We start from the raw sequence: 25,833 nt of genomic DNA, 5'->3' as shown, positions 1-25,833 counted from the left end.
ACAAACTATTTACACAATACTTCGATACGGCAGTGACCGTTTCGCAGCAGGTTTTGGAGAATTAGTTGAATTATTTTAAGGTTAGGAAAATGGTTCGTGAAAATGCTCTCCTAAAATGTTACGAAAATCGTAACTGTATCGAAGTGGCGTGAAAATAGTGTCCGCACAAGGTAGAGAAACTTGTTAGGCAGGAAGAGGCAGTGTAGCTTAGTTGTCACATAACAGCTAACCATTCATTATTGAACCAGACTTGTGAACTATATAACTATCAAACCTGCATTACAAAGACCCCACAGCTGAAGGTGTCCTGCTGCATGGTGGGAGTTATTTCCCCTCCTTTCCACTTTACCCAGTCGTCTTTTCCATGGCAGGATCTTCTCATTTTGAAGTATTCTCTTCTTTATGTAATTAATGAATGTAATTCTGATTAGTTATAGGCAAATGAATACACAAGCCACATTTGTATGCTGTTTACCTTATCAGCATAATCTAGTAGAGGTAATTTCCTTTATGCCCCATTCTGCACACAGACTAAATTATAGGCACTGAGCCATTTACCTCTACCGGAGAATCTCTGATCTGGTAAGAAAACGTGGAGATCTTTAAAGTCAGCCATCAAAGAAACACAGGGCATGTCAGCACTTTGCATACAGAATAAATCGATCCTGCAGGTAGTGATACAGTACATATGTTGTTTGTTGGGTCATCAGGGGTTGTCTAGTGGGTCACCAGTCATTGTTTGTTGGTTGTCTAGTGGGTCACCAGGGGTTGTCTAGTGGGTCACCAGTCGTTGTTTGTTGGTTGTCTAGTGGGTCACCAGGGGTTGTCTAGTGGGTCACCAGGGGTTGTCTAGCGGTTGTCTAGTGGGTCACCGGCCATTTTCATCTTCATATCAGTACCATTATAGATCATGGTAATGACCATAGAGATAGGTCTTTATATCAGTACCATTATAGATTGGCGTAATGACTATAGAGGTAGAGGATTCATCTTTATATCAGTATACCTAATCTATAATGGTACTGATATGAAGATGAATCCTCTACCTCTATAGTCATTACCCTAATCTATAATGGTACTGATATAAAGATGAATCCTCTACCTCTATAGTCATTACCCTAATCTATAATGGTACTGATATAAAGACTGATATAACTACCAGTCTGTCTATCCACCATTCATAGTGACAATATAGACTACCAATCTGTCTATCCTGTCCTCTAGCCACCATTCATAGTGACAATATAGACTACCAGTCTGTCTATCCACCATTCATAGTGACAATATAGACTAACAGTCAGTCCTCTAGCAACCATTCATAGTGACAATATAATCTACCAGTCTGTCTATCCTGTCCTCTAGCAACCATTCATAGTGACAATATAGTCTACCAGTCTGTCTAGCAACCATTCATAGTGACAATATAGACTACCAGTCTGTCTATCCACCATCTTCTACTTTTAAAAATCCACCTTTCCAGAAACAAGTCTCTCAATGTTGCCGCTTGTTATAGACTCCCCTCGTCCTCCAGTTGTGCCCTGGACACCATATGTGAATTGATCGCCCCCCCCATCTATCTTCAGAGTTCGTACTGTTTGGTGACTGAAACTGGGACATGATTAACTTCTTTGGGGTAGGGGGCAGTATTTTTACGTCCGGATGAAAAGCGTGCCCAGAGTAAACTGCCTGCTACTCAGGCCCAGATGCTAGGATATGCATATTATTAGTAGATTTGTAAAGACAACACTCTGAAGTTTCTAAAACTGTTTGAATGATGTCTGTGAGTATAACAGAACTCATATGGCAGGCAAAAACCTGAGAAAAAAATCCAACCAGGAAGTGGGAAATCTGAGGTTTGTAGTTGTAGTCTTAGCCTATCGAATATACAGTGTCTGTGGGGTCATATTGCACTTCCTAAGGCTTCCACTAGCCGTCAACAGTCTTTAGAACCTTGTTTCAGGCTTCTACTGTGAAGGGGGAGACAATGAGAGCTGTTTCACTAAGGGGTCTCCCAGAAGGCCATGAGTTGGTCATGCGCGTGGCCGTGAGAGCGACCTGCTTTCCATTGCATTTCTAAAGACAAAGGAATTCTCCGGTTGGAACATTATTGAAGATTTAAAAACATCCTGAAGATTGATTCTGTACATCTTTTGACATGTTTCTACGAACTGTAATATGACTTTTATTCTGAACTTTTGCCTGACCTGCCCGCGCGTCGTGAGTTTGGATTTGTGAACCAAAAGGAGGTATTTGTACATAAATTATGGACTATATCGAACAAAACATACATTTATTGTGGAACTGGGATTCCTGGGAGTCCATTCTGATGAAGATCATCAAAGGTAAGTGAATATTTATAACGCTATTTTCTGACTTCTGTTGACTCCACAACATGGCGGATATCTGAAAGGCTTGTTTTTGTGTCTTAGCGCTGTACTCAGATTATTGCATGGTGTGCTTTTTCCGTAAAGGTTTTTTGAAATCTGACACAGCGGTTGCGTTAAGGAGAAGTATATCTCTAATTCTGTGCATAACACTTGTATCTTATATTAAAGTTTATGATGACTATTTCTGTAAATTGATGTGGCTCTCGGCAAAATCACCGGATGTTTTGGAAGCGAAACATTACTGAACGTTACACGCCAATGTAAACTGAGATTTTTGGATATAAATATGCACTTTATCAAACAAAACATAAATGTATTGTGTAACAGGAAGTCCTATGAGTGCCATCTGATGAAGATCATCAAAGGTTAGTGATTTAATTTTATCTCTATTTCTGCTTTTTGTGACTCCTCTCTTTGGCTGGAAAAATGGAGGTGTTTTGTGAGTAGGTGCAGACCTAACATAATCGCATGGTATGCTTTTTTCGTAAAGCCTTTTTGAAATCGGACACTGTGGTTAACAACAAGTTTATCTTTAAAATGGTGTATAATACATGTATGTTTGAGGAAATTTAGTTATGAGATTTGTTATTTGAATTTGGCACCCTGCACTTTCACTGGATGCTGGTCAGGTGGGACGTTAACACCCCATCCGTCCCAGAATCTACGCTAAATGCCCTCAATCTCACACAAAATCATCAAGGAACTTACCAGGTACAACCCCAAATCCGTAACCATGGGCACCGTCTTAGATATCATCCTGACAAACCTGCCCTCTAACTACACCTCTGCTGTTTTCAAACAGGATCTCAGTGATCATTGCCTCATTGCCTGCGTCCGTAAGGGGTCTGCGGTCAAACGACCACCCCTCATCACTGTCAAATGCTCCCCAAAACACTTCCGCGAGCAGGCCTTTCTAATCGACCTGGCCCGGGTATCCTGGAAGGATATTACCTCATTCAGTAGAGGTAGAGGATGCCTGGTTATTCTTTAAAGGTGGTTTCCTTACCATCTTAAATAAGCATGCCCCATTCAAAAAATGTACAACCAGGAACAGATTTAGCCCTTGGTTCTCTCCAGACCTGACTGCCCCTGACCAGCACAAAAACATCCTGTGGCGTTCTGCATTAGCATGGAATAGCCCCCGTGATATGCAATTTTTCAGGGAAGTTAGGAACCAATATACACAGGCAGTTAGAAAAGCAAAGGCTAGCTTTTTCAAACAGAAATTTTCATCCTGTAGCACAAACTCCAAAAAAGTTCTGGGACACTGTAAAGTCCATGGAGAATAAGAGCACCTCCTCCCAGCTGCCCACTGCACTGAGGCTAGGAAACACTGTCACCACCGAATAATGCATGATAATTGAGAATTTCAATAAGCATTTCTCTACGGCTGGCCATGCTTTCCACCTGGCTACCCCTACCTCGGTCAAAAACCCTGCATCCCCCACAGCAACTTGCCCAAGCCTCCCCCATTTTTTTCCTCACCCAAATCCAGATAGCTGATGTTCTGAAAGAGCTGAAAAATCTGGACCCCTACAAATCGGCCGGACTAGACAATCTGGACCCTCTTTCTAAAATGATCCGCCGAAATTGTTGCAACCCCTATTACTAGCCTGTTCAACCTCTCTTTCATATCGTTTGAGATTCCCAAAAATTGGAAAGCTGCCGCTGTCACCCCCCTCTTCAAAGGGGGAGACACTAGACCCAAACTGCCATAGACCTATATCTAACCTACCCTGCTTTTCTAAGGTCTTCGAAAGCCAAGTTAACAAACAGATTACAGACCATTTCGAATCCCACCGTACCTTCTCCGCTATACAATCTGGTTTCCGAGCTGATCATGGGTGCACCTTAGCCACGCTCATAACTGCCATTGATAAAGGACAGTACTCTGCAGCTGTCTTCATCAACCTGGCCAAGGCTTTCGACTCTGTCAATCACATCATTCTTATCGGCAGACTCAGCAGCCTTGGTTTCTCAAATGATTGCCTCGCCTGGTTCACCAACTACTTCTCAGATAGAGTTCAGTGTGTCAAATCGGAGGGCCTGTTGTCCGGACCTCTGGCAGTCTCTATGGTGGTGCAACAGGGTTTAATTCTCCGGCAGACTCTTTTCTCTGTAAACATCAATGATGTCGCTCTTGCTGCTGGTGATTCTCTGATCCACCTCTATGCAGACGACACCATTTGTATACTTCTGGCCCTTCTTTGGACACTGTGTTAACTAACCTCCAGACGAGCTTCAATGCCATACAACACTCCTTCCGTGGCCTCCAACTTCTCTTAAATGCAAGTAAAACTAAATGCATGCTCTTCAACCGATCGCTGCCCACACCTCGCCGCCTGTCCAGCATCACTACTCTGGATGGTTCTGACTTAGAATACGTGGATAACTACAAATACCTAGGTGTCTGGTTAGACTGTAACCTGTCCTTCCAGACTCACATTAAGTATCTCCAATCCAAAATTAAATCTAGAATTGGCTTCCTATTTCGCAACAAAGCCTCCTTCACTCATGCTGCCAAACTTACCCTTGTAAAACTGACTATCTGACTGATCTTTGACTTTGGCGATGTCATTTACAAAATATCACATTAATGTTTTTAATCATGTATTCTACACTGTCCCAGTAATGTCTTGTCACACAAAATTTCCTCAGAATTGTTATCCCGTATCTGGGTATTTTTTTCACCCTAGGCATGTCTGTACGCTTTCCCTCCATGGTAGTCATTCATACCCGTGTGTGAATCCTTTATCTTATAACCTGCTGTTGCTAGCTTGAGCATAGCTTTCACCTGGATTCACCTGGTCAGTCTGTGATGGAAAGAGCAGGTGTTCATAATGTTTTGTATACTCAGTGAAATGTTGCTAATGGCAGCCTACAGTACCCCAGTTGGCCTTCAACTTGAGTTACTTAATGAGAGGGGGCAGCACTGAGCTAGCCTGCAACGTCACTTCCTTGAGTAGTTCAAACTGTCTACATAAATCTCCCACATGAGACGCCATCTTAACCGCCTTCATTTGGCTTAAATGCACTATTGAGTCTTCACATAGGAATGAATGATGTCATAATGGACCAGAATCCATGGAGCAACAGGAAGTTACCAGGTGTCTTTAACTATGTGTCATTTGTTTTTCTCCAGGGTCGTCTGAGGTTCAGGTTGTTGGACCGGCTGACCGAGTCGTTGCCTTAATTGGTGATGACGTCATTCTACCATGTTCCCCGCAACCCAATGTCAGTGCTGTGGGCATGATAGTGAGGTGGACAAGATTGAACCCGAAAGCAGAAAACGTCCATTTTTACCGTCAAGGTCGAGACTCCAATGAGGATCAGTCTCCATCCTACAAGGGAAGGACATCAATGTTTCATGAAGAACTGAAGAACGGCAACGTCTCCTTAAAGCTGACCAGAGTTACTCTCTCTGATACTGGAAGATACAGGTGCTTCCTTCCAACACTGATGAAGGAAACCTCCTTTCAACTCATTGTTGGTGAGTCATGAATACTGGAGGTGTGATCAGAGGTTGTATCGGTAAATCTGGCTAAATGATTGGCTGCTGAAATATCAACATGTCTTTCTCCCTCATCATTCCTTCCTCTGTTATAGATCATGTATTCAGCTGGTCTTTCTCCCTCATCATTCCTTCCTCTGTTATAGATCATGTATTCAGCTGGTCTTCCTCCCTCATCATTCCTTCCTCTGTTATAGATCATGTATTCAGCTGGTCTTCCTCCCTCATCATTCCTTCCTCTGTTATAGATCATGTATTCAGCTGGTCTTCCTCCCTCATCATTCCTTCCTCTGTTAGAGATCATGTATTCAGCTTGTCTTCCTCCCTCATCATGTATTCTGCTGGTCTTCCTCCCTCATCATTCCTTCCTCTGTTGGTAACCAACACATCACTGTATATCAACACTAGACACTATACCATGCAGCTGTTAGATTGGTCACCAACACTAGACACTCTACCATGCTGCTGTTAGATTGGTAACCAACACTAGACACTCTACCATGCTGCTGTTAGATTGGTAACCAACACTAGACACTCTACCATGCTGCTGTTAGACTGGTAACCAACACATCACTGTATATCAACACTAGACACTCTACCATGCTGCTGTTAGATTGGTAACCAACACTAGACAATCTACCATGATGCTGTTAGATTGGTAACCAACACTAGACACTCTACCATGCTGCTGTTAGATTGGTAACCAACACTAGACACTCTACCATGATGCTGTTAGATTGGTAACCAACACTAGACACTCTACCATGATGCTGTTAGATTGGTAACCAACACTAGACACTCTACCATGATGCTGTTAGATTGGTAACCAACACTAGACACTCTACCATGATGCTGTTAGATTGGTAACCAACACATCACTGTATATCAACACTAGACACTCTACCATGCTGCGTTAGATTGGTAACCAACACTAGACACTATACCACGCTGCTGTTAGATTGGTAACCAACACTAGACACTCTACCATGCTGCTGTTAGACTGGTAACCAACACATCACTGTATATCAACACTAGACACTCTACCATGCTGCTGTTAGATTGGTAACCAACACTAGACACTCTACCATGATGCTGTTAGATTGGTAACCAACACTAGACACTCTACCATGCTGCTGTTAGATTGGTAACCAACACTAGACACTCTACCATGATGCTGTTAGATTGGTAACCAACACTAGACACTCTACCATGCTGCTGTTAGATTGGTAACCAACACTAGACACTCTACCATGCTGCTGTTAGACTGGTAACCAACACATCACTGTATATCAACACTAGACACTCTACCATGCTGCTGTTAGATTGGTAACCAACACTAGACACTCTACCATGATGCTGTTAGATTGGTAACCAACACTAGACACTCTACCATGCTGCTGTTAGATTGGTAACCAACACTAGACACTCTACCATGCTGCTGTTAGATTGGTAACCAACACTAGACAATCTACCATGATGCTGTTAGATTGGTAACCAACACTAGACACTCTACCATGCTGCTGTTAGATTGGTAACCAACACTAGACACTCTACCATGCTGCTGTTAGATTGGTAACCAACACTAGACACTCTACCATGATGCTGTTAGATTGGTAACCAACACTAGACACTCTACCATGATGCTGTTAGATTGGTAACCAACACTAGACACTCTACCATGATGCTGTTAGATTGGTAACCAACACTAGACACTCTACCATGATGCTGTTAGATTGGTAACCAACACTAGACACTCTACCATGATGCTGTTAGATTGGTAACCAACACTAGACACTCTACCATGCTGCTGTTAGATTGGTAACCAACACTAGACAATCTACCATGATGCTGTTAGATTGGTAACCAACACTAGACACTCTACCATGCTGCTGTTAGATTGGTAACCAACACTAGACACTCTACCATGCTGCTGTTAGATTGGTAACCAACACATCACTGTATATCAACACTAGACACTCTACCATGCTGCGTTAGATTGGTAACCAATACTAGACACTCTACCATGATGCTGTTAGATTGGTAACCAACACTAGACACTCTACCATGCTGCTGGTAGATTGGTAACCAACACTAGCCACTCTACCATGCTGCTGTTAGATTGGTAACCAACACATCACTGTATATCAACACTAGACACTCTACCATGCTGCTGTTAGATTGGTAACCAACACTAGACAATCTACCATGATGCTGTTAGATTGGTAACCAACACTAGACACTCTACCATGCTGCTGTTAGATTGGTAACCAACACATCACTGTATATCAACACTAGACACTCTACCATGCTGCGTTAGATTGGTAACCAATACTAGACACTCTACCATGATGCTGTTAGATTGGTAACCAACACTAGACACTCTACCATGCTGCTGGTAGATTGGTAACCAACACTAGCCACTCTACCATGCTGCTGTTAGACTGGTAACCAACACATCACTGTATATCAACACTAGACACTCTACCATGCTGCTGTTAGACTGGTAACCAACACTAGACACTCTACCATGCTGCTGTTAGATTGGTAACCAACACTAGACACTATACCACGCTGCTGTTAGATTGGTAACCAACACTAGACACTCTACCATGCTGCTGTTAGACTGGTAACCAACACTAGACACTCTACCATGCTGCTGTTAGATTGGTAACCAACACATCACTGTATATCAACACTAGACACTCTACCATGCTGCTGTTAGATTGGTAACCAACACTAGACACTCTACCATGATGCTGTTAGATTGGTAACCAACACTAGACACTCTACCATGCTGCTGTTAGATTGGTAACCAACACTAGACACTCTACCATGCTGCTGTTAGACTGGTAACCAACACATCACTGTATATCAACACTAGACACTCTACCATGCTGCTGTTAGATTGGTAACCAACACTAGACACTCTACCATGATGCTGTTAGATTGGTAACCAACACTAGACACTCTACCATGCTGCTGTTAGATTGGTAACCAACACTAGACACTCTACCATGATGCTGTTAGATTGGTAACCAACACTAGACACTCTACCATGATGCTGTTAGATTGGTAACCAACACTAGACACTCTACCATGCTGCTGTTAGATTGGTAACCAACACTAGACAATCTACCATGATGCTGTTAGATTGGTAACCAACACTAGACACTCTACCATGCTGCTGTTAGATTGGTAACCAACACTAGACACTCTACCATGATGCTGTTAGATTGGTAACCAACACTAGACACTCTACCATGCTGCTGTTAGATTGGTAACCAACACTAGACAATCTACCATGATGCTGTTAGATTGGTAACCAACACTAGACACTATACCACGCTACTGTTAGATTGGTAACCAACACTAGACACTCTACCATGCTGCTGTTAGATTGGTAACCAACACTAGACACTCTACCATGATGCTGTTAGATTGGTAACCAACACTAGACACTCTACCATGCTGCTGTTAGATTGGTAACCAACACATCACTGTATATCAACACTAGACACTCTACCATGATGCTGTTAGATTGGTAACCAACACTAGACACTCTACCATGCTGCTGTTAGACTGGTAACCAACACATCACTGTATACCAACACTAGACACTCTACCATGATGCTGTTAGATTGGTAACCAACACATCACTGTATACTCCTGTCTCCGTGGTTCACGACTGCTACTGCTACTATAGGCGATTGATGAGGTAGGTTTCACTTTCCTGCGAAGACTGGCGTGGACTATGTAAGACTGGAGGGTTGGGAGGAGGAGCTGAGAGAGTTAACTATAGCTGTTTCGTATGGGAATCTGAGGGATCCTTTGGTTGACTTGGGAGACAGAGGGCACTTTGTCAGGGACAGTTTGCTAGATGCTGCGCTGTCACTGTCCAGTTCAGAAAAGCTAAAGCCACTGTCGTTCAGGGAGTTATTGGGATGATTCACAATGGAATCCAGGTGGAAGCCGATGTCCTTAGTCTGTGGGAGGAAAACGCCTGCTGAGCCAGGATGACGGACCGATGTCCTTAGTCTGTGGGAGGAAAACGCCTGCTGAGCCAGGATGACGGACCGATGTCCTTAGTCTGTGGGAGGAAAACGCCTGCTGAGCCAGGATGACGGACCGATGTCCTTAGTCTGTGGGAGGAAAACGCCTGCTGAGCCAGGATGACAGACCGATGTCCTTAGTCTGTGGGAGGAAAACGCCTGCTGAGCCAGGATGACGGACCGATGTCCTTAGTCTGTGGGAGGAAAACGCCTGCTGAGCCAGGATGACGGACCCTGCTGCCCACACACACAAATGAGTCCTCCTGTAAGTGGGTGAGCACCTCAATGTTGACCTCTGCACCCGCCACAGAAGATGGGTCTCGTCATTGATGCTGCTGATGAAGCTGATGGGCCTGGAGCCGGAGGCAAGGGCCTGCAGGGAGCAGTCGCTGTTGAAGCTGATGATGCTCATTGTCTATGATGCTGCTGATGGAAAGCTCCTCCACCACTCATTCTCTCCTTTCAGCTCCACAGGCTGCTGCAAGGTGACCGTAGCCCTGAGGATGTTCCTGTCCAGGCACCTCTCTCTCTCATAGCTGGCACACCTCTACAGGCCCCCTGGTCTGAGTCTCCAGACTCCCCCTGTTTTCCAACCTGATGGCTCATTCCCACGGGGGGGACCTCTCCTCTGCCTCTCCGTTGCATGAGTCTCTCTGCTGTGGGGGAGGGGGAGCAGGCTTGGGTAAAGGCTTCTTGTTGAAGTAAACCTTCTCCCGTACTCAGACTGGCACCGTGGCCACACCCTGTTTGATTGGCTCTGCTCTGCTCTTACCTTCGTCATCACCTTGTTCTACAGTGTAACTACAGTGTTAATCGTAGTCTCGTTGTGCTTTGTCCAAATAAATCACCCCAGCCAGTGGTCCCAGTTAAGCCTAATTTATTTCTGATCTTGTTAAATGGGAAACAGCACCTTAGTTGTGCTGAAAAAATAGATATAATAAATAGAAAGTTAGTTGTGCTTAACGGTATTGATGGCTGTCGATGGCAACATCTGTAGCATGAAGACAACTGTGTTCGCAGTGGCTTATGTGACCATTACATCGGTGCATGCTAGCTAACACACTTATTTACAGCAATCATATGCCAAAGCACATCCCAGAAAGCCCCTCAATCCCTAACAGGTACCATATACCCACACATGTATAAATCAGTAACGTACAGCAAACTTGTACACATTGTAAAATAGAAAATAGAAAACAGTATTCAGAACGTGACCTACCCCTTGCATCACATTTTCATACTGGGGAGACCTGACGTTCGCGATCTCCCCCAATCTGCAAGCGGGGCCAATAACAACACACCTTATTGTCATCAGAGTTGTACTAACCAATAAGAATGCTTGAACATTAAATACACCTTTCTTTAGAGACAAGTGGAAACATAACCAACCCTGTTACATTTTCCTGTGCTCTGTGACTCTCTTCTGGAATGTTCCAGTTTAGACTTAGAAGGGATGGAGGAGTGGCAACAGATTTAGGAGCAAGTTTAGGTGATATGTTCTCCTGGAAGGAGGAGTTGGGGAAACAGAGGCATTCCTTTTGTTTTGCTGTCCATCTTGACTTCCCCTGCCCTCTCCAACAAACGCTGTAGGCTCCTCGCTGCTGTCGATACACTCCAGGCGCTACTGCAGCTCAACAAACGTGTTGCACTTGAGTGATCAGGGGGCCGTCCTCAGACCACTTCCTGTTTAGGGAGGGGATGATGGAAATGGTGGGGGGGCCCTCGTTGTCACTTAGCTCCCGGTCTGTGTCACAAGACTGTTAGCTGCTGGAGGAGCAGTCTGGGTCGCTGAACAGAGGGCAGGTCCGGGTCCGTCCGTCCGGTGGTCGGAGGTGAGGTGGCCGACGGATCCTCCCCTCCAGAGGAACTGGATGCAACACAGACACATACAGAGACTTACAAAACAGGAGTGGTGGTATCTCAGTCAGTGATCTCTGTTTTATCTTGTATCTGTGTAGGTGCTGTATCTCAGCCAGTGATCTCTGTTTTATCTTGTACCTGTGTAGGTGCTGTATCTCAGCCAGTGATCTCTGTTTTATCTTGTACCTGTGTAGGTGCTGTATCTCAGCCAGTGATCTCTGTTTTATCTTGTATCTGTGTAGGTGCTGTATCTCAGCCAGTGATCTCTGTTTTATCTTGTATCTGTGTAGGTGCTGTATCTCAGCCAGTGATCTCTGTTTTATCTTGTATCTGTGTAGGTGCTGTATCTCAGCCAGTGATCTCTGTTTTATCTTGTATCTGTGTAGGTGCTGTATCTCAGCCAGTGATCTCTGTTTTATCTTGTATCTGTGTAGGTGCTGTATCTCAGCCAGTGATCTCTGTTTTATCTTGTATCTGTGTAGGTGCTGTATCTCAGCCAGTGATCTCTGTTTTATCTTGTACCTGTGTAGGTGCTGTATCTCAGCCAGTGATCTCTGTTTTATCTTGTATCTGTGTAGGTGCTGTATCTCAGCCAGTGATCTCTGTTTTATCTTGTATCTGTGTAGGTGCTGTATCTCAGCCAGTGATCTCTGTTTTATCTTGTATCTGTGTAGGTGCTGTATCTCAGCCAGTGATCTCTGTTTTATCTTGTACCTGTGTAGGTGCTGTATCTCAGCCAGTGATCTCTGTTTTATCTTGTATCTGTGTAGGTGCTGTATCTCAGCCAGTGATCTCTGTTTTATCTTGTATCTGTGTAGGTGCTGTATCTCAGCCAGTGATCTCTGTTTTATCTTGTATCTGTGTAGGTGCTGTATCTCAGCCAGTGATCTCTATTGATGGAACTAAAGGCATGGGGGTGGTCCTGAAGTGTGAGTCTGGAGGCTGGTTTCCTGAACCTGAGATGGAGTGGCTGGACAGTTCTGGAACCATCCTCCCTGCTGATGGACCTCCAGAGAAACACAGAGACTCAGAGGACCTCTACGCTCTGAGACGACATGTCACTGTGGACCAGACTGACACCAACAGGTTCACCTGTAGAGTTCACCAGACGGAGATCAATCACCTGAAGGAGAAAGAGATTCATGTCCCAGGTGAGGTCTTCATTGGTTAACCCAAATACCTGAGACCTCTAGTTAGTTAGACTAGTTAGTGGAGGACGGTTTCCTGGGGGATGACCTTATTGGTCTGTTCAGTAGTATTTATAAATGATGCTTTACTTCCTGTACAGTATATATGTAGTGTTGTAATGGTTTAACATGACTTCTCTGTTTCAGATGACGTGTTTCCTAAATCACACGTAGGGTTGATTATTGGTCTACTAATAGCAGCAGCTGTTGTAGTTCTTGTAGCTTCAGCTGGTGTCTACATGTGGAGAAAATATATAGATATTGAAGCTTCAGCTTGTTTCTGGCGCAGAAAATATACTGAAGGTGAGTTTAACCTTGATCTCTGACTGGTCCTTGATGTCTCATCAAACAATTACATTTTTAATATTTTTATACATTTACAAACATTTCTAAACCTGTTTTTGCTTTGACAATGTTTTGTATGTATAGATTGATGGGGAAAAACACAATTTAATCCATTTTAGAGTAACGTGACAATGTGGAAAAAGACAATGACCCATATACTGTCCATTAGACTCTATTCATTTATACCAGGTTACCTTCAGACCAGTCCTGTTCAGCTGACCCCCAGGCAGCCAATCGAACACTGGGAGTCTCTAGCTTAAAGTCAGAGTTTAGTTTAGCATTATGCTAATTAGATTACCACACAGGCGCAGACATCCCGGGTTTTAATTATTGTAATGCTTTATACATTTATTTTCTTTTGTCTACAGAGAAGAAGCTTAGAGAAGAATTGGAACAACAAGGTAAGTGGGCTGTTGTCTTGTTAGAGTTTCACATATAGAGATTATGATGATTACTATTATACTGATGGGTCAACTGTTAATCACAGACCTCATGGTTTATTACTATAATACTGATGGGTCAACTGTTAATCACAGACCTCATGGTTTATTACTAGAATACTGATGGGTCAACTGTTAATCACAGACCTCATGGTTTATTACTAGAATACTGATGGGTCAACTGTTAATCACAGACCTCATGGTTTATTACTAGAATACTGATGGGTCAACTGTTAATCACAGACCTCATGGTTTATTACTAGAATACTGATGGGTCAACTGTTAATCACAGACCTCATGGTTTATTACTAGAACTAACCTGACTAGTAATGTCCTCTACATCTAACCTGACTAGTAATGTCCTCTACATCTCACCTGACTAGTAATGTCCTCTACATCTCACCTGACTAGTAATGTCCTCTACATCTCACCTGACTAGTAATGTCCTCTACATCTCACCTGACTAGTAATGTCCTCTACATCTCACCTGACTAGTAATGTCCTCTACATCTCACCTGACTAGTAATGTCCCCTTGTTCTACAGTATATAACTCTACATCTAACCTGACTAGTAATGTCCTCTACATCTAATCTGACTAGTAATGTCCTCTACATCTAATCTGACTAGTAATGTCCTCTACATCTAACCTGACTAGTAATGTCCTCTACATCTAACCTGACTAGTAATGTCCTCTACATCTCACCTGACTAGTAATGTCCTCTACATCTAACCTGACTAGTAATGTCCTCTACATCTCACCTGACTAGTAATGTCCTCTACATCTCACCTGACTAGTAATGTCCTCTACATCTCACCTGACTAGTAATGTCCTCTACATCTCACCTGACTAGTAATGTCCTCTACATCTAACCTGACTAGTAATGTCCTCTACATCTAACCTGACTAGTAATGTCCTCTACATCTAACCTGACTAGTAATGTCCTCTACATCTAACCTGACTAGTAATGTCCTCTACATCTAACCTGACTAGTAATGTCCTCTACATCTAACCTGACTAGTAATGTCCTCTACATCTAACCTGACTAGTAATGTCCTCTACATCTAACCTGACTAGTAATGTCCTCTACATCTAACCTGACTAGTAATGTCCTCTACATCTAACCTGACTAGTAATGTCCTCTTGTAGATCACAGACCTCATGGTTTATTACTAGAATACTCTTGTAGTGAAAACACTTTCCTTAAAAGATATATACACTATATATTACTATATAATACACACTATATATTACACTGATTAACGCAGGTTTTGGTAGCAGGCCAAGTCAGTGGCACTGTATTGTCCTCAAAGCGAAGAAGTTGTGTTAATTTGTCTGGGAGCAAGACTCCGGCTGGCTTTCTTTTTGTAATCCGTGATTGACCGTAGACCACATACCTCATGTCTGAGCCGTTGAAATACGACTCTAATTTGTCTCTATACTGACGCTTAGCACAACCAGGTGGACTGGGGACAGCAAGGAGTCATCAGGCCAGATTGTCCTGAGGCATGGTCCTAGGGCACAGGTCCTCTGAGAGAAGAGAGAGAGAGAGAGAGGGAGTCCTCACTAATGCTCTTGTGGCTGAATGGAAGCAAGTCCCCACAGCAATGTTCCATTATCTAGTGGAAAGCCTTCCCAGAGGAGTGGAGGCTGTTATAGCAGCAATGTTCCAACATCTAGTGGAAAGCCTTCCCAGAGGAGTGGAGGCTGTTATAGCAGCAATGTTCCAACATCTAGTGGAAAGCCTTCCCAGAAGAGTGGAGGCTGTTATAGCAGCAATGTTCCAACATCTAGTGGAAAGCCTTCCCAGAGGAGTGGAGGCTGTTATAGCAGCAATGTTCCAACATCTAGTGGAAAGCCTTCCCAGAAGAGTGGAGGCTGTTATAGCAGCAATGTTCCAACATCTAGTGGAAAGCCTTCCCAGAAGAGTGGAGGCTGTTATAGCAGCAAAGGGGGACCAACTCCATATTAATGCCCATGATTTTGGAATGAGATGTTCAATGAACAGGTGTCCACATACTTTTGGTCATGTAGTGTATCTACCTACTGTTAGATAATAGCAGGTGTCCACATACTTTTGTTCATATAGTGTATACAACTCATGATTCAAATATCTTTAATTTTTAAACCAGATGGACTGAAAGAAGAACATAGTAAGTAGTGTGTGTGTGTCTGTGTGTGTGTGTCTGTGTCTGTGTCTGTGAGTGTCTGTGTCTGTGAGTGTGTGTCTGTCTGCAAGGTTCACTCACCAACATTCTGACCTGACTCTCTGTTCTTGTTTATCTATCTGTTAGAGAGTCAGATATATGTATGTATCTGTTAGAGAGTCAGATATATGTATCTGTCTGTTAGAGAGTCAGATATATGTATCTGTCTGTTAGAGAGTCAGATATATGTATCTGTCTGTTAGAGTCAGATATATGTATCTGTTAGAGAGTCAGATATATGTATCTGTCTGTTAGAGAGTCAGATATATGTATCTGTTAGAGTCAGATATATGTATCTGTTAGAGAGTCAGATATATGTATCTGTTAGAGAGTCAGATATATGTATCTGTTAGAGAGTCAGATATATGTATCTGTTAGAGAGTCAGATATATGTATCTGTTAGAGTCAGATATATGTATCTGTCTGTTAGAGAGTCAGATATATGTATCTGTCTGTTAGAGAGTCAGATATATGTATCTGTTAGAGTCAGATATATGTATCTGTTAGAGTCAGATATATGTATCTGTTAGAGTCAGATATATGTATCTGTTAGAGAGTCAGATATATGTATCTGTTAGAGAGTCAGATATATGTATCTGTTAGAGAGTCAGATATATGTATCTGTTAGAGAGTCAGATATATGTATCTGTCTGTTAGAGAGTCAGATATATGTATCTGTCTGTTAGAGTCAGATATATGTATCTGTCTGTTAGAGTCAGATATATGTATCTATCTGTTAGAGAGTCAGATATATGTATCTATCTGTTAGAGAGTCAGATATATGTATCTGTTAGAGAGTCAGATATATGTATCTGTTAGAGAGTCAGATATATGTATCTGTTAGAGAGTCAGATATATGTATCTGTTAGAGAGTCAGATATATGTATCTGTTAGAGTCAGATATATGTATCTGTTAGTCAGATATATGTATCTGTTAGAGTCAGATATATGTATCTGTTAGAGTCAGATATATGTATCTGTTAGAGTCAGATATATGTATCTGTTAGAGTCAGATATATGTATCTGTTAGAGTCAGATATATGTATCTGTTAGAGAGTCAGATATATGTATCTGTTAGAGAGTCAGATATATGTATCTGTCTGTTAGAGAGTCAGATATATGTATCTGTCTGTTAGAGAGTCAGATATATGTATCTGTCTGTTAGAGAGTCAGATATATGTATCTGTCTGTTAGAGAGTCAGATATATGTATCTGTTAGAGAGTCAGATATATGTATCTGTTAGAGAGTCAGATATATGTATCTGTTAGAGAGTCAGATATATGTATCTGTTAGAGAGTCAGATATATGTATCTGTTAGAGAGTCAGATATATGTATCTGTTAGAGTCAGATATATGTATCTGTTAGAGTCAGATATATGTATCTGTTAGAGTCAGATATATGTATCTGTTAGAGTCAGATATATGTATCTGTTAGAGTCAGATATATGTATCTGTTAGAGAGTCAGATATATGTATCTGTCTGTTAGAGTCAGATATATGTATCTGTCTGTTAGAGTCAGATATATGTATCTATCTGTTAGAGAGTCAGATATATGTATCTATCTGTTAGAGAGTCAGATATATGTATCTGTTAGAGAGTCAGATATATGTATCTGTTAGAGAGTCAGATATATGTATCTGTTAGAGAGTCAGATATATGTATCTGTTAGAGAGTCAGATATATGTATCTGTTAGTCAGATATATGTATCTGTTAGTCAGATATATGTATCTGTTAGAGTCAGATATATGTATCTGTTAGAGTCAGATATATGTATCTGTTAGAGAGTCAGATATATGTATCTGTTAGAGAGTCAGATATATGTATCTGTCTGTTAGAGAGTCAGATATATGTATCTGTCTGTTAGAGTCAGATATATGTATCTGTCTGTTAGAGAGTCAGATATATGTATCTGTCTGTTAGAGAGTCAGATATATGTATCTATCTGTTAGAGAGTCAGATATATGTATCTGTTAGAGAGTCAGATATATGTATCTGTTAGAGAGTCAGATATATGTATCTGTTAGAGAGTCAGATATATGTATCTGTTAGAGAGTCAGATATATGTATCTGTTAGAGAGTCAGATATATGTATCTGTTAGAGTCAGATATATGTATCTGTTAGAGTCAGATATATGTATCTGTTAGAGTCAGATATATGTATCTGTTAGAGTCAGATATATGTATCTGTTAGAGTCAGATATATGTATCTGTTAGAGTCAGATATATGTATCTGTTAGAGAGTCAGATATATGTATCTGTTAGAGTCAGATATATGTATCTGTTAGAGTCAGATATATGTATCTGTTAGAGTCAGATATATGTATCTGTTAGAGAGTCAGATATATGTATCTGTTAGAGTCAGATATATGTATCTGTCTGTTAGAGAGTCAGATATATGTATCTGTTAGAGTCAGATATTCTGTCTGGTCAGTTTATTATATCTGTCTGGTCAGTTTATTATATCTCTCTGTCTGGTCAGTTTATTATATCTCTCTGTCTGGTCAGTTTATATATATCTCTCTCTGTCTGGTCAGTTTATTATATCTCTCTGTCTGGTCAGTTTATTATATCTCTCTGTCTGGTCAGTTTATTTTATTATATCTCTCTGTCTGGTCAGTTTATTATATCTCTCTGTCTGGTCAGTTTTTTATATCTCTCTGTCTGGTCAGTTTATTATATCTGTCTCTCTCTGTCTGGTCAGTTTATTATATCTCAGTTTATTATATCTCTCTCTGTCTGGTCAGTTTATTATATCTCTCTGTCTCTCTCTGTCTGGTCAGTTTATTATCTCTCTTTGTCTATATTATATCTCTCTCTTTGTCTGGTCAGTTTATTATATCTGTCTGGTCAGTTTATTATATCTCTCTCTCTGTCTGGTCAGTTTATTATATCTCTCTGTCTGGTCAGTTTATTATATCTCTCTCTCTCTGTCTGGTCAGTTTATTATATCTCTCTGTCTGGTCAGTTTATTATATCTCTCTGTCTGGTCAGTTTATTATATCTCTCTCTCTCTGTCTGGTCAGTTTATTATATCTCTCTCTCTCTCTGTCTGGTCAGTTTATTATATCTCTCTCTCTGTCTGGTCAGTTTATTATATCTCTCTCTCTGTCTGGTCAGTTTATTATATCTCTCTCTCTGTCTGGTCAGTTTATTATATCTCTCTGTCTCTCTCTCTGTCTGGTCAGTTTATTATATCTCTCTCTGTCTGGTCAGTTTATTATCTCTCTGTCTGGTCTCTCTGTCTGGTCAGTTTATTATATCTCTCTCTGTCTGGTCAGTTTATTATATCTCTTGTCTGGTCTCTCTGTCTGGTCAGTTTATTATATCTCTCTCTGTCTGGTCAGTTTATTATATCTCTGTCTGGTCAGTTTATTATATCTCTGTCTGGTCAGTTTATTATATCTCTCTCTGTCTGGTCAGTTTATTATATCTCTCTCTGTCTGGTCAGTTTATTATATCTCTTCTCTTTGTCTGGTCAGTTTATTATATCTCTCTGTCTGGTCAGTTTATTATATCTGTCTCAGTTTATTATATCTCTCTCTTGTCTGGTCAGTTTATTATATCTCTCTCTGTCTGGTCAGTTTATTATCTCTTTGTCTGGTCAGTTTATTATATCTCTCTGTCTGGTCAGTTTATTATATCTCTCAGTTTATTATATTTGTCTGGTCAGTTTATTATATCTCTCTGTCTGGTCTCTCTCTGTCTGGTCAGTTTATTATATCTCTCTCTCTCTGTCTGGTCAGTTTATTATATCTCTCTCTCTCTGTCTGGTCAGTTTATTATATTGTCTGGTCAGTTTATTATATCTCTCTCTGTCTGGTCAGTTTATTATATGGTCAGTTTATTATATCTCTCTGTCTGGTCAGTTTATATATATCTCTCTCTCTGTCTGGTCAGTTTATTATATCTCTGTCTGGTCTCTCTCTTCTGTCTGGTCAGTTTATTATATCTCTCTCTGTCTGGTCAGTTTATTATATCTCTCTCTGTCTGGTCAGTTTATTATATCTCTCTGTCTGGTCAGTTTATTGTTCCTTTCTATCTTTAATGTCTGGTCAGTTTATTATATCTTTCTGGTTCAGTTTATTTATCAGGTCTTTACCTGAGATGGAGATCTGAGGTCAGTTTATTATCTGGCTGTCTGGTCAGTTTATTATAATCTCTGTCTGGTGAGTTTATTATATCTCTCTCTGTCTGGTTCAGTTTATTATAGAGACTCTGTCTGTCCCACCTCTGTCTGTCAGTTTATTAGTATATAAGTTTATTATATCTCTCTGTCTGGTCAGTTTATTATATCTCATCTGTCTGTCAGTTTATTAATCGTGTCTGGTCAGTTTATTATAATATCTTCTGTCTGGTCAGTTTATTATATTTTCTGTCTTCAGTTTATTATATCCTCATGTCTGTTATTGGGTTTATATCCATTATCTCTGGTTATTTATTATATCTTTTTCTGTCAATGTCAGTTTTTATATCTCCCTCTGGGTCAGTTTATTGAATTGAATGTCTGTCAGTGGATTATATGTCTCTGTTAGAATCAGTTTACAGATCTCTGTCTGGAACAGTTTATTATATCTGTCTGTCAGTTTATTATACTGATCATCAATTATATCTCTCTGTCAGGTTATATCTCTCTGTCTGGTCTGTTTAAATATATCTCTCTGTCTGGTCAGTTTATTATACTCTCTGATCTGTCTGGTCAGTTTATCATATCTGATCTGTCTGTCTGGAGTTTAATATCTCCTGTCTGGTCAGTTCTCTTAATCCTACCTGTCATCAGTTTATTATATCTCTCTCTGTCTGGAGTTTAATCTCCTGTTGTCTGGTCAGTTTATTTATCCTGTCTGTCATCAGTTTTTATATCATATCTCTCTGTCTGGTCAGATTATATGTCTCCTGTCTAGTCTGTTATTAGATCCTCTCTTGTCTGGTCAGTTTCCATTATATCTCTCTGTCTGGTTTCATGGTTTAGATAGTCTTTCTTCTGGTCTGGTCAGTTTATTAACTCTGTCAGCTGGTCTTTATTATATCCTCAGACTCTGTCTCAGATTTAGATACAGCCTCCTGTCAAGTCTTAAAACCATTTGTTGAACCTGTTATATTTCTATTTCTATATCTTCTCTTGTCTGTCAGTTTATTGTAGCTTCAACCTGTCAGCTTTATTATAGCTTCTGTCTGTCAGCTTCTATTTCTTCAACCTGTCAGCTTCAGGTTAAGTTGTTGTTCCTTTCTATCTTTATGTCAGCTTCATTGTAAAGCTTCAACCTGTCACTTCCATTGTAGCTTCAACCTGTCAGCTTTATTGTAGCTTCAACCTGTCAGCTTCTATTGTAGCTTCAACCTGTCAGCTTCTATTATAGCTTCAACCTGTCAGCTTCTATTGATCTTCCCACCAACCTGTCAGCTTCTGAATGTATCAACCTGTAAGACAATGTCAACCTGTCAGCTTCTATCAGTTCTCTCAACCTGTCAGCTTCTATAAAAGTTCAACCTGTCAGCTTCTATTGTATTCAACCTGTCAGCTTCTATCGTAGCTTCAACCTGTCAGCTTCTATTGTAGCTTCAACCTGATCAGCTTCTGAATGGAATGATGGAGCTTCAACCTGTTAGCTGTTACAGCTTCTATCAAGTAGCTTCAACCTGTCAGCTTCTATTGTAGCTTCAACCTGTCAGCTTCTATCGTAGCTTCAACCTGTCAGCTTCTTCGTAGCTTCAACCTGTCATTGTAGCTTCAACCTGTCAGCTTCTATCGTAGCTTCAACCTGTCAGCTTCTATTGTAGCTTCAACCTGTCAGCTTCTATGTAGCTTCAACCTGTCAGCTTCTATCGTAGCTTCAACCTGTCAGCTTCTATCGTAGCTTCAACCTGTCAGCTTCTATTGTAGCTTCAACCTGTCAGCTTCTATTGTAGCTTCAACCTGTCAGCTTCTATCGTAGCTTCAACCTGTCAGCTTCTATCGTAGCTTCAACCTGTCAGCTTCTATCGTAGCTTCAACCTGTCAGCTTCTATCGTAGCTTCAACCTGTCAGCTTCTATTGTAGTTTTCAACCTGTCAGCTTCTATTATCAACCTGTCAGCTTCAACCTGTCAGCTTCTATCGTAGCTTCAACCTGTCAGCTTCTATCGTAGCTTCAACCTGTCAGCTTCTATCGTAGCTTCAACCTGTCAGCTTCTATCGTAGCTTCAACCTGTCAGCTTCTATCGTAGCTTCAACCTGTCAGCTTCTATCGTAGCTTCAACCTGTCAGCTTCTATCGTAGCTTCAACCTGTCAGCTTCTATCGTGTAGCTTCAACCTGTCAGCTTCTATCGTAGCTTCAACCTGTCAGCTTCTATCGTAGCTTCAACCTGTCAGCTTCTATCGTAGCTTCAACCTCAACCTGTCAGCTTCTATCGTAGCTTCAACCTGTCAGCTTCTATTGTAGCTTCAACCTGTCAGCTTCATTGTAGCTTCAACCTGTCAGCTTCTATTGTAGCTTCAACCTGTCAGCTTCTATTGTAGCTTCAACCTGTCAGCTTCTATTGTAGCTTCAACCTGTCAGCTTCTATTGTAGCTTCAACCTGTCAGCTTCTATTGTAGCTTCAACCTGTCAGCTTCTATTGTAGCTTCAACCTGTCAGCTTCTATTGTAGCTTCAACCTGTCAGCTTCTATTGTAGCTTCAACCTGTCAGCTTCTATTGTAGCTTCAACCTGTCAGCTTCTATTGTAGCTTCAACCTGTCAGCTTCTATTGTATCTTCAACCTGTCAGCTTCTATTGTAGCTTCAACCTGTCAGCTTCTTTGTAGCTTCAACCTGTCAGCTTCTATTGTAGCTTCAACCTGTCAGCTTCTATTGTAGCTTCAACCTGTCAGCTTCTATTGTAGCTTCAACCTGTCAGCTTCTATTGTAGCTTCAACCTGTCAGCTTCTATTGTAGCTTCAACCTGTCAGCTTCTATTGTAGCTTCAACCTGTCAGCTTCTATTGTAGCTTCAACCTGTCAGCTTCTATTGTAGCTTCAACCTGTCAGCTTCTATTGTAGCTTCAACCTGTCAGCTTCTATTGTAGCTTCAACCTGTCAGCTTCTATTGTAGCTTCAACCTGTCAGCTTCTATTGTAGCTTCAACCTGTCAGCTTCTATTGTAGCTTCAACCTGTCAGCTTCTATTGTAGCTTCAACCTGTCAGCTTCTATTGTAGCTTCAACCTGTCAGCTTCTATTGTAGCTTCAACCTGTCAGCTTCAGCTTCTATTGTAGCTTCAACCTGTCAGCTTCTATTGTAGCTTCAACCTGTCAGCTTCTATTGTAGTTTTAACCTGTCAGCTTCTATTGTAGCTTCAACCTGTCAGCTTCTATTGTAGCTTCAACCTGTCAGCTTCTATTGTAGCTTCAACCTGTCAGCTTCTATTGTAGCTTCAACCTGTCAGCTTCTATCGTAGCTTCAACCTGTCAGCTTCTATCGTAGCTTCAACCTGTCAGCTTCTATCGTAGCTTCAACCTGTCAGCTTCTATTGTAGCTTCAACCTGTCAGCTTCTATTGTAGCTTCAACCTGTCAGCTTCTATTGTAGCTTCAACCTGTCAGCTTCTATTGTAGCTTCAACCTTTCAGCTTCTATTGTAGCTTCAACCTGTCAGCTTCAGCTTCTATTGTAGCTTCAACCTGTCAGCTTCTATTGTAGCTTCAACCTGTCAGCTTCTATTGTAGCTTCAACCTGTCAGCTTCTATTGTAGCTTCAACCTGTCAGCTTCTATTGTAGCTTCAACCTGTCAGCTTCTATTGTAGCTTCAACCTGTCAGCTTCTATCGTAGCTTCAACCTGTCAGCTTCTATCGTAGCTTCAGCTTCAACCTGTCAGCTTCTATCGTAGCTTCAACCTGTCAGCTTCTATTGTAGCTTCAACCTGTCAGCTTCTATTGTAGCTTCAACCTGTCAGCTTCTATTGTAGCTTCAACCTGTCAGCTTCTATTGAAGCTTCAACCTGTCAGCTTCTTATTGAAGCTTCAACCTGTCAGCTTCTATCGTAGCTTCAACCTGTCAGCTTCTATCGTAGCTTCAATCTGTAGCTTCAACCTGTCAGCTTCTATTGTAGCTTCAACCTGTCAGCTTCTATTGTAGCTTCAACCTGTCAGCTTCTATTGTAGCTTCAACCTGTCAGCTTCTATTGTAGCTTCAACCTGTCAGCTTCTATTGTAGCTTCAACCTGTCAGCTTCTATTGTAGCTTCAACCTGTCAGCTTCTATTGTAGCTTCAACCTGTCAGCTTCTATCGTAGCTTCAACCTGTCAGCTTCTATCGTAGCTTCAACCTGTCAGCTTCTATCGTAGCTTCAACCTGTCAGCTTCTATCGTAGCTTCAACCTGTCAGCTTCTATCGTAGCTTCAACCTGTCAGCTTCTATTGTAGCTTCAACCTGTCAGCTTCTATTGTAGCTTCAACCTGTCAGCTTCTATTGTAGCTTCAACCTGTCAGCTTCTATCGTAGCTTCAACCTGTCAGCTTCTATCGTAGCTTCAACCTGTCAGCTTCTATCGTAGCTTCAACCTGTCAGCTTCTATCGTAGCTTCAACCTGTCAGCTTCTATTGTAGCTTCAACCTGTCAGCTTCTATTGTAGCTTCAACCTGTCAGCTTCTATTGTAGCTTCAACCTGTCAGCTTCTATTGTAGCTTCAACCTGTCAGCTTCTATTGTAGCTTCATGTCAATGTGCCAGTTTCTTATTTGACTTTGAAGTGTTTATTTTTGCTCTACTTGTTTAGTTTTCACCTTGATTATATACAGAGGGGTCAGAAGTTATTGACATCCTTGCTGAAGATTAGCAATAATAAATAAATACTGACTATGCTCAAAAATAAATTGTAAATGATCATATTTTAAACTAATACAATTGTTAAAAATTATTGACACCCTTGCTGAGGATCATGACTATATTAAATAAATAAATAAAGTTCTGACCTATTGTATGCTCAAAATAAATTGTAAATGATATTATTTTAAAATAATAATAATAATAATAATAATATAATTGCTCAGATATTTTTTTGTAATGTATTTTTGTGGTAAAAGGTTAGGGGTCAAAATGATTGACAGCCCTGAATCTACAGTGTGATGATGTCATTGCTATGAATATAGAACCCGATACTGATCTTCTGACTAGTTTATAGGGGGGTCAATCATTTAGAAAATAAATACTACTTGTTAAACTAAATATTTTAATCAGATCAATCGTATTAGTATAAAATAATATAATGTACATGTTGAGCAGATAGAGCTCAGTATTAAAATTATTTATTTATACAGTCATTATCTTTATCAAGGGTGTCTATAATTCCAGACCCCACTGTATATTATATATTGATCATGTATATACAGTCATTATTATCTTTATCAAGGGTGTCTATAATTCCAGACCCACTGTATATTATATATTGATCATGTATATACAGTTGAATGGTATTTTCCATGTATTGATTATTTCTTGTTTTAATAAACTATGACATCATTGTGTGAGAATGTGACTCCAGTGTGATATTTAATGTTACTAGGTAGTGTTACTGTTTCCTTGGTAACCTGTGGTAGAGACATTATAGGTAGTGTTACTGTTTCCTTGGTAACCTGTGGTAGAGACATTATAGGTAGTGTTACTGTTTCCTTGGTGACCTGTGGTAGACATTATAGGTAGTGTTACTGTTTCCTTGGTAACCTGTGGTAGAGGCATTATAGGTAGTGTTACTGTTTCCTTGGTAACCTGTGGTAGAGACATTATAGGTAGTGTTACTGTTTCCTTGGTAACCTGTGGTAGAGACATTATAGGTAGTGTTACTGTTTCCTTGGTAACCTGTGGTAGACATTATAGGTAGTGTTACTGTTTCCTTGGTGA

The 25,833-nt window shown here is 40.9% G+C and overlaps 2 protein-coding genes across 2 annotated transcripts in view; one reads left to right on the top strand and one right to left on the bottom strand.

The window, feature by feature from the left end:
* The window catches only part of LOC121847552 (probable ATP-dependent RNA helicase ddx17), a 269,776-nt gene extending 244,150 nt beyond the window's left edge, over nucleotides 1-25,626 (bottom strand). The window contains exon 1 of the mRNA XM_042329293.1: nucleotides 25,524-25,626. Within this exon, the coding sequence (XP_042185227.1) occupies nucleotides 25,524-25,626 (103 nt within the window). The remainder of the gene's footprint in view (nucleotides 1-25,523) is intronic.
* Nucleotides 5,530-15,954, top strand: LOC112239427 (butyrophilin subfamily 1 member A1; the record flags this gene model as incomplete). The annotated part of the gene is given in 5 exon segments (XM_042327972.1): nucleotides 5,530-5,877; nucleotides 12,674-12,958; nucleotides 13,142-13,297; nucleotides 13,708-13,740; nucleotides 15,911-15,954. Coding segments are annotated over 5 exon segments (851 nt in total), but the record flags the coding sequence as incomplete, so codon positions are not given.
* Nucleotides 25,627-25,833: the final 207 nt, after the last annotated feature.

Source organism: Oncorhynchus tshawytscha, linkage group LG10, assembly GCF_018296145.1.
Source record: "Oncorhynchus tshawytscha isolate Ot180627B linkage group LG10, Otsh_v2.0, whole genome shotgun sequence".
Lineage (NCBI taxonomy): Eukaryota > Metazoa > Chordata > Actinopteri > Salmoniformes > Salmonidae > Oncorhynchus > Oncorhynchus tshawytscha.
This window is presented reverse-complemented; position numbering and strand designations above follow the sequence as displayed.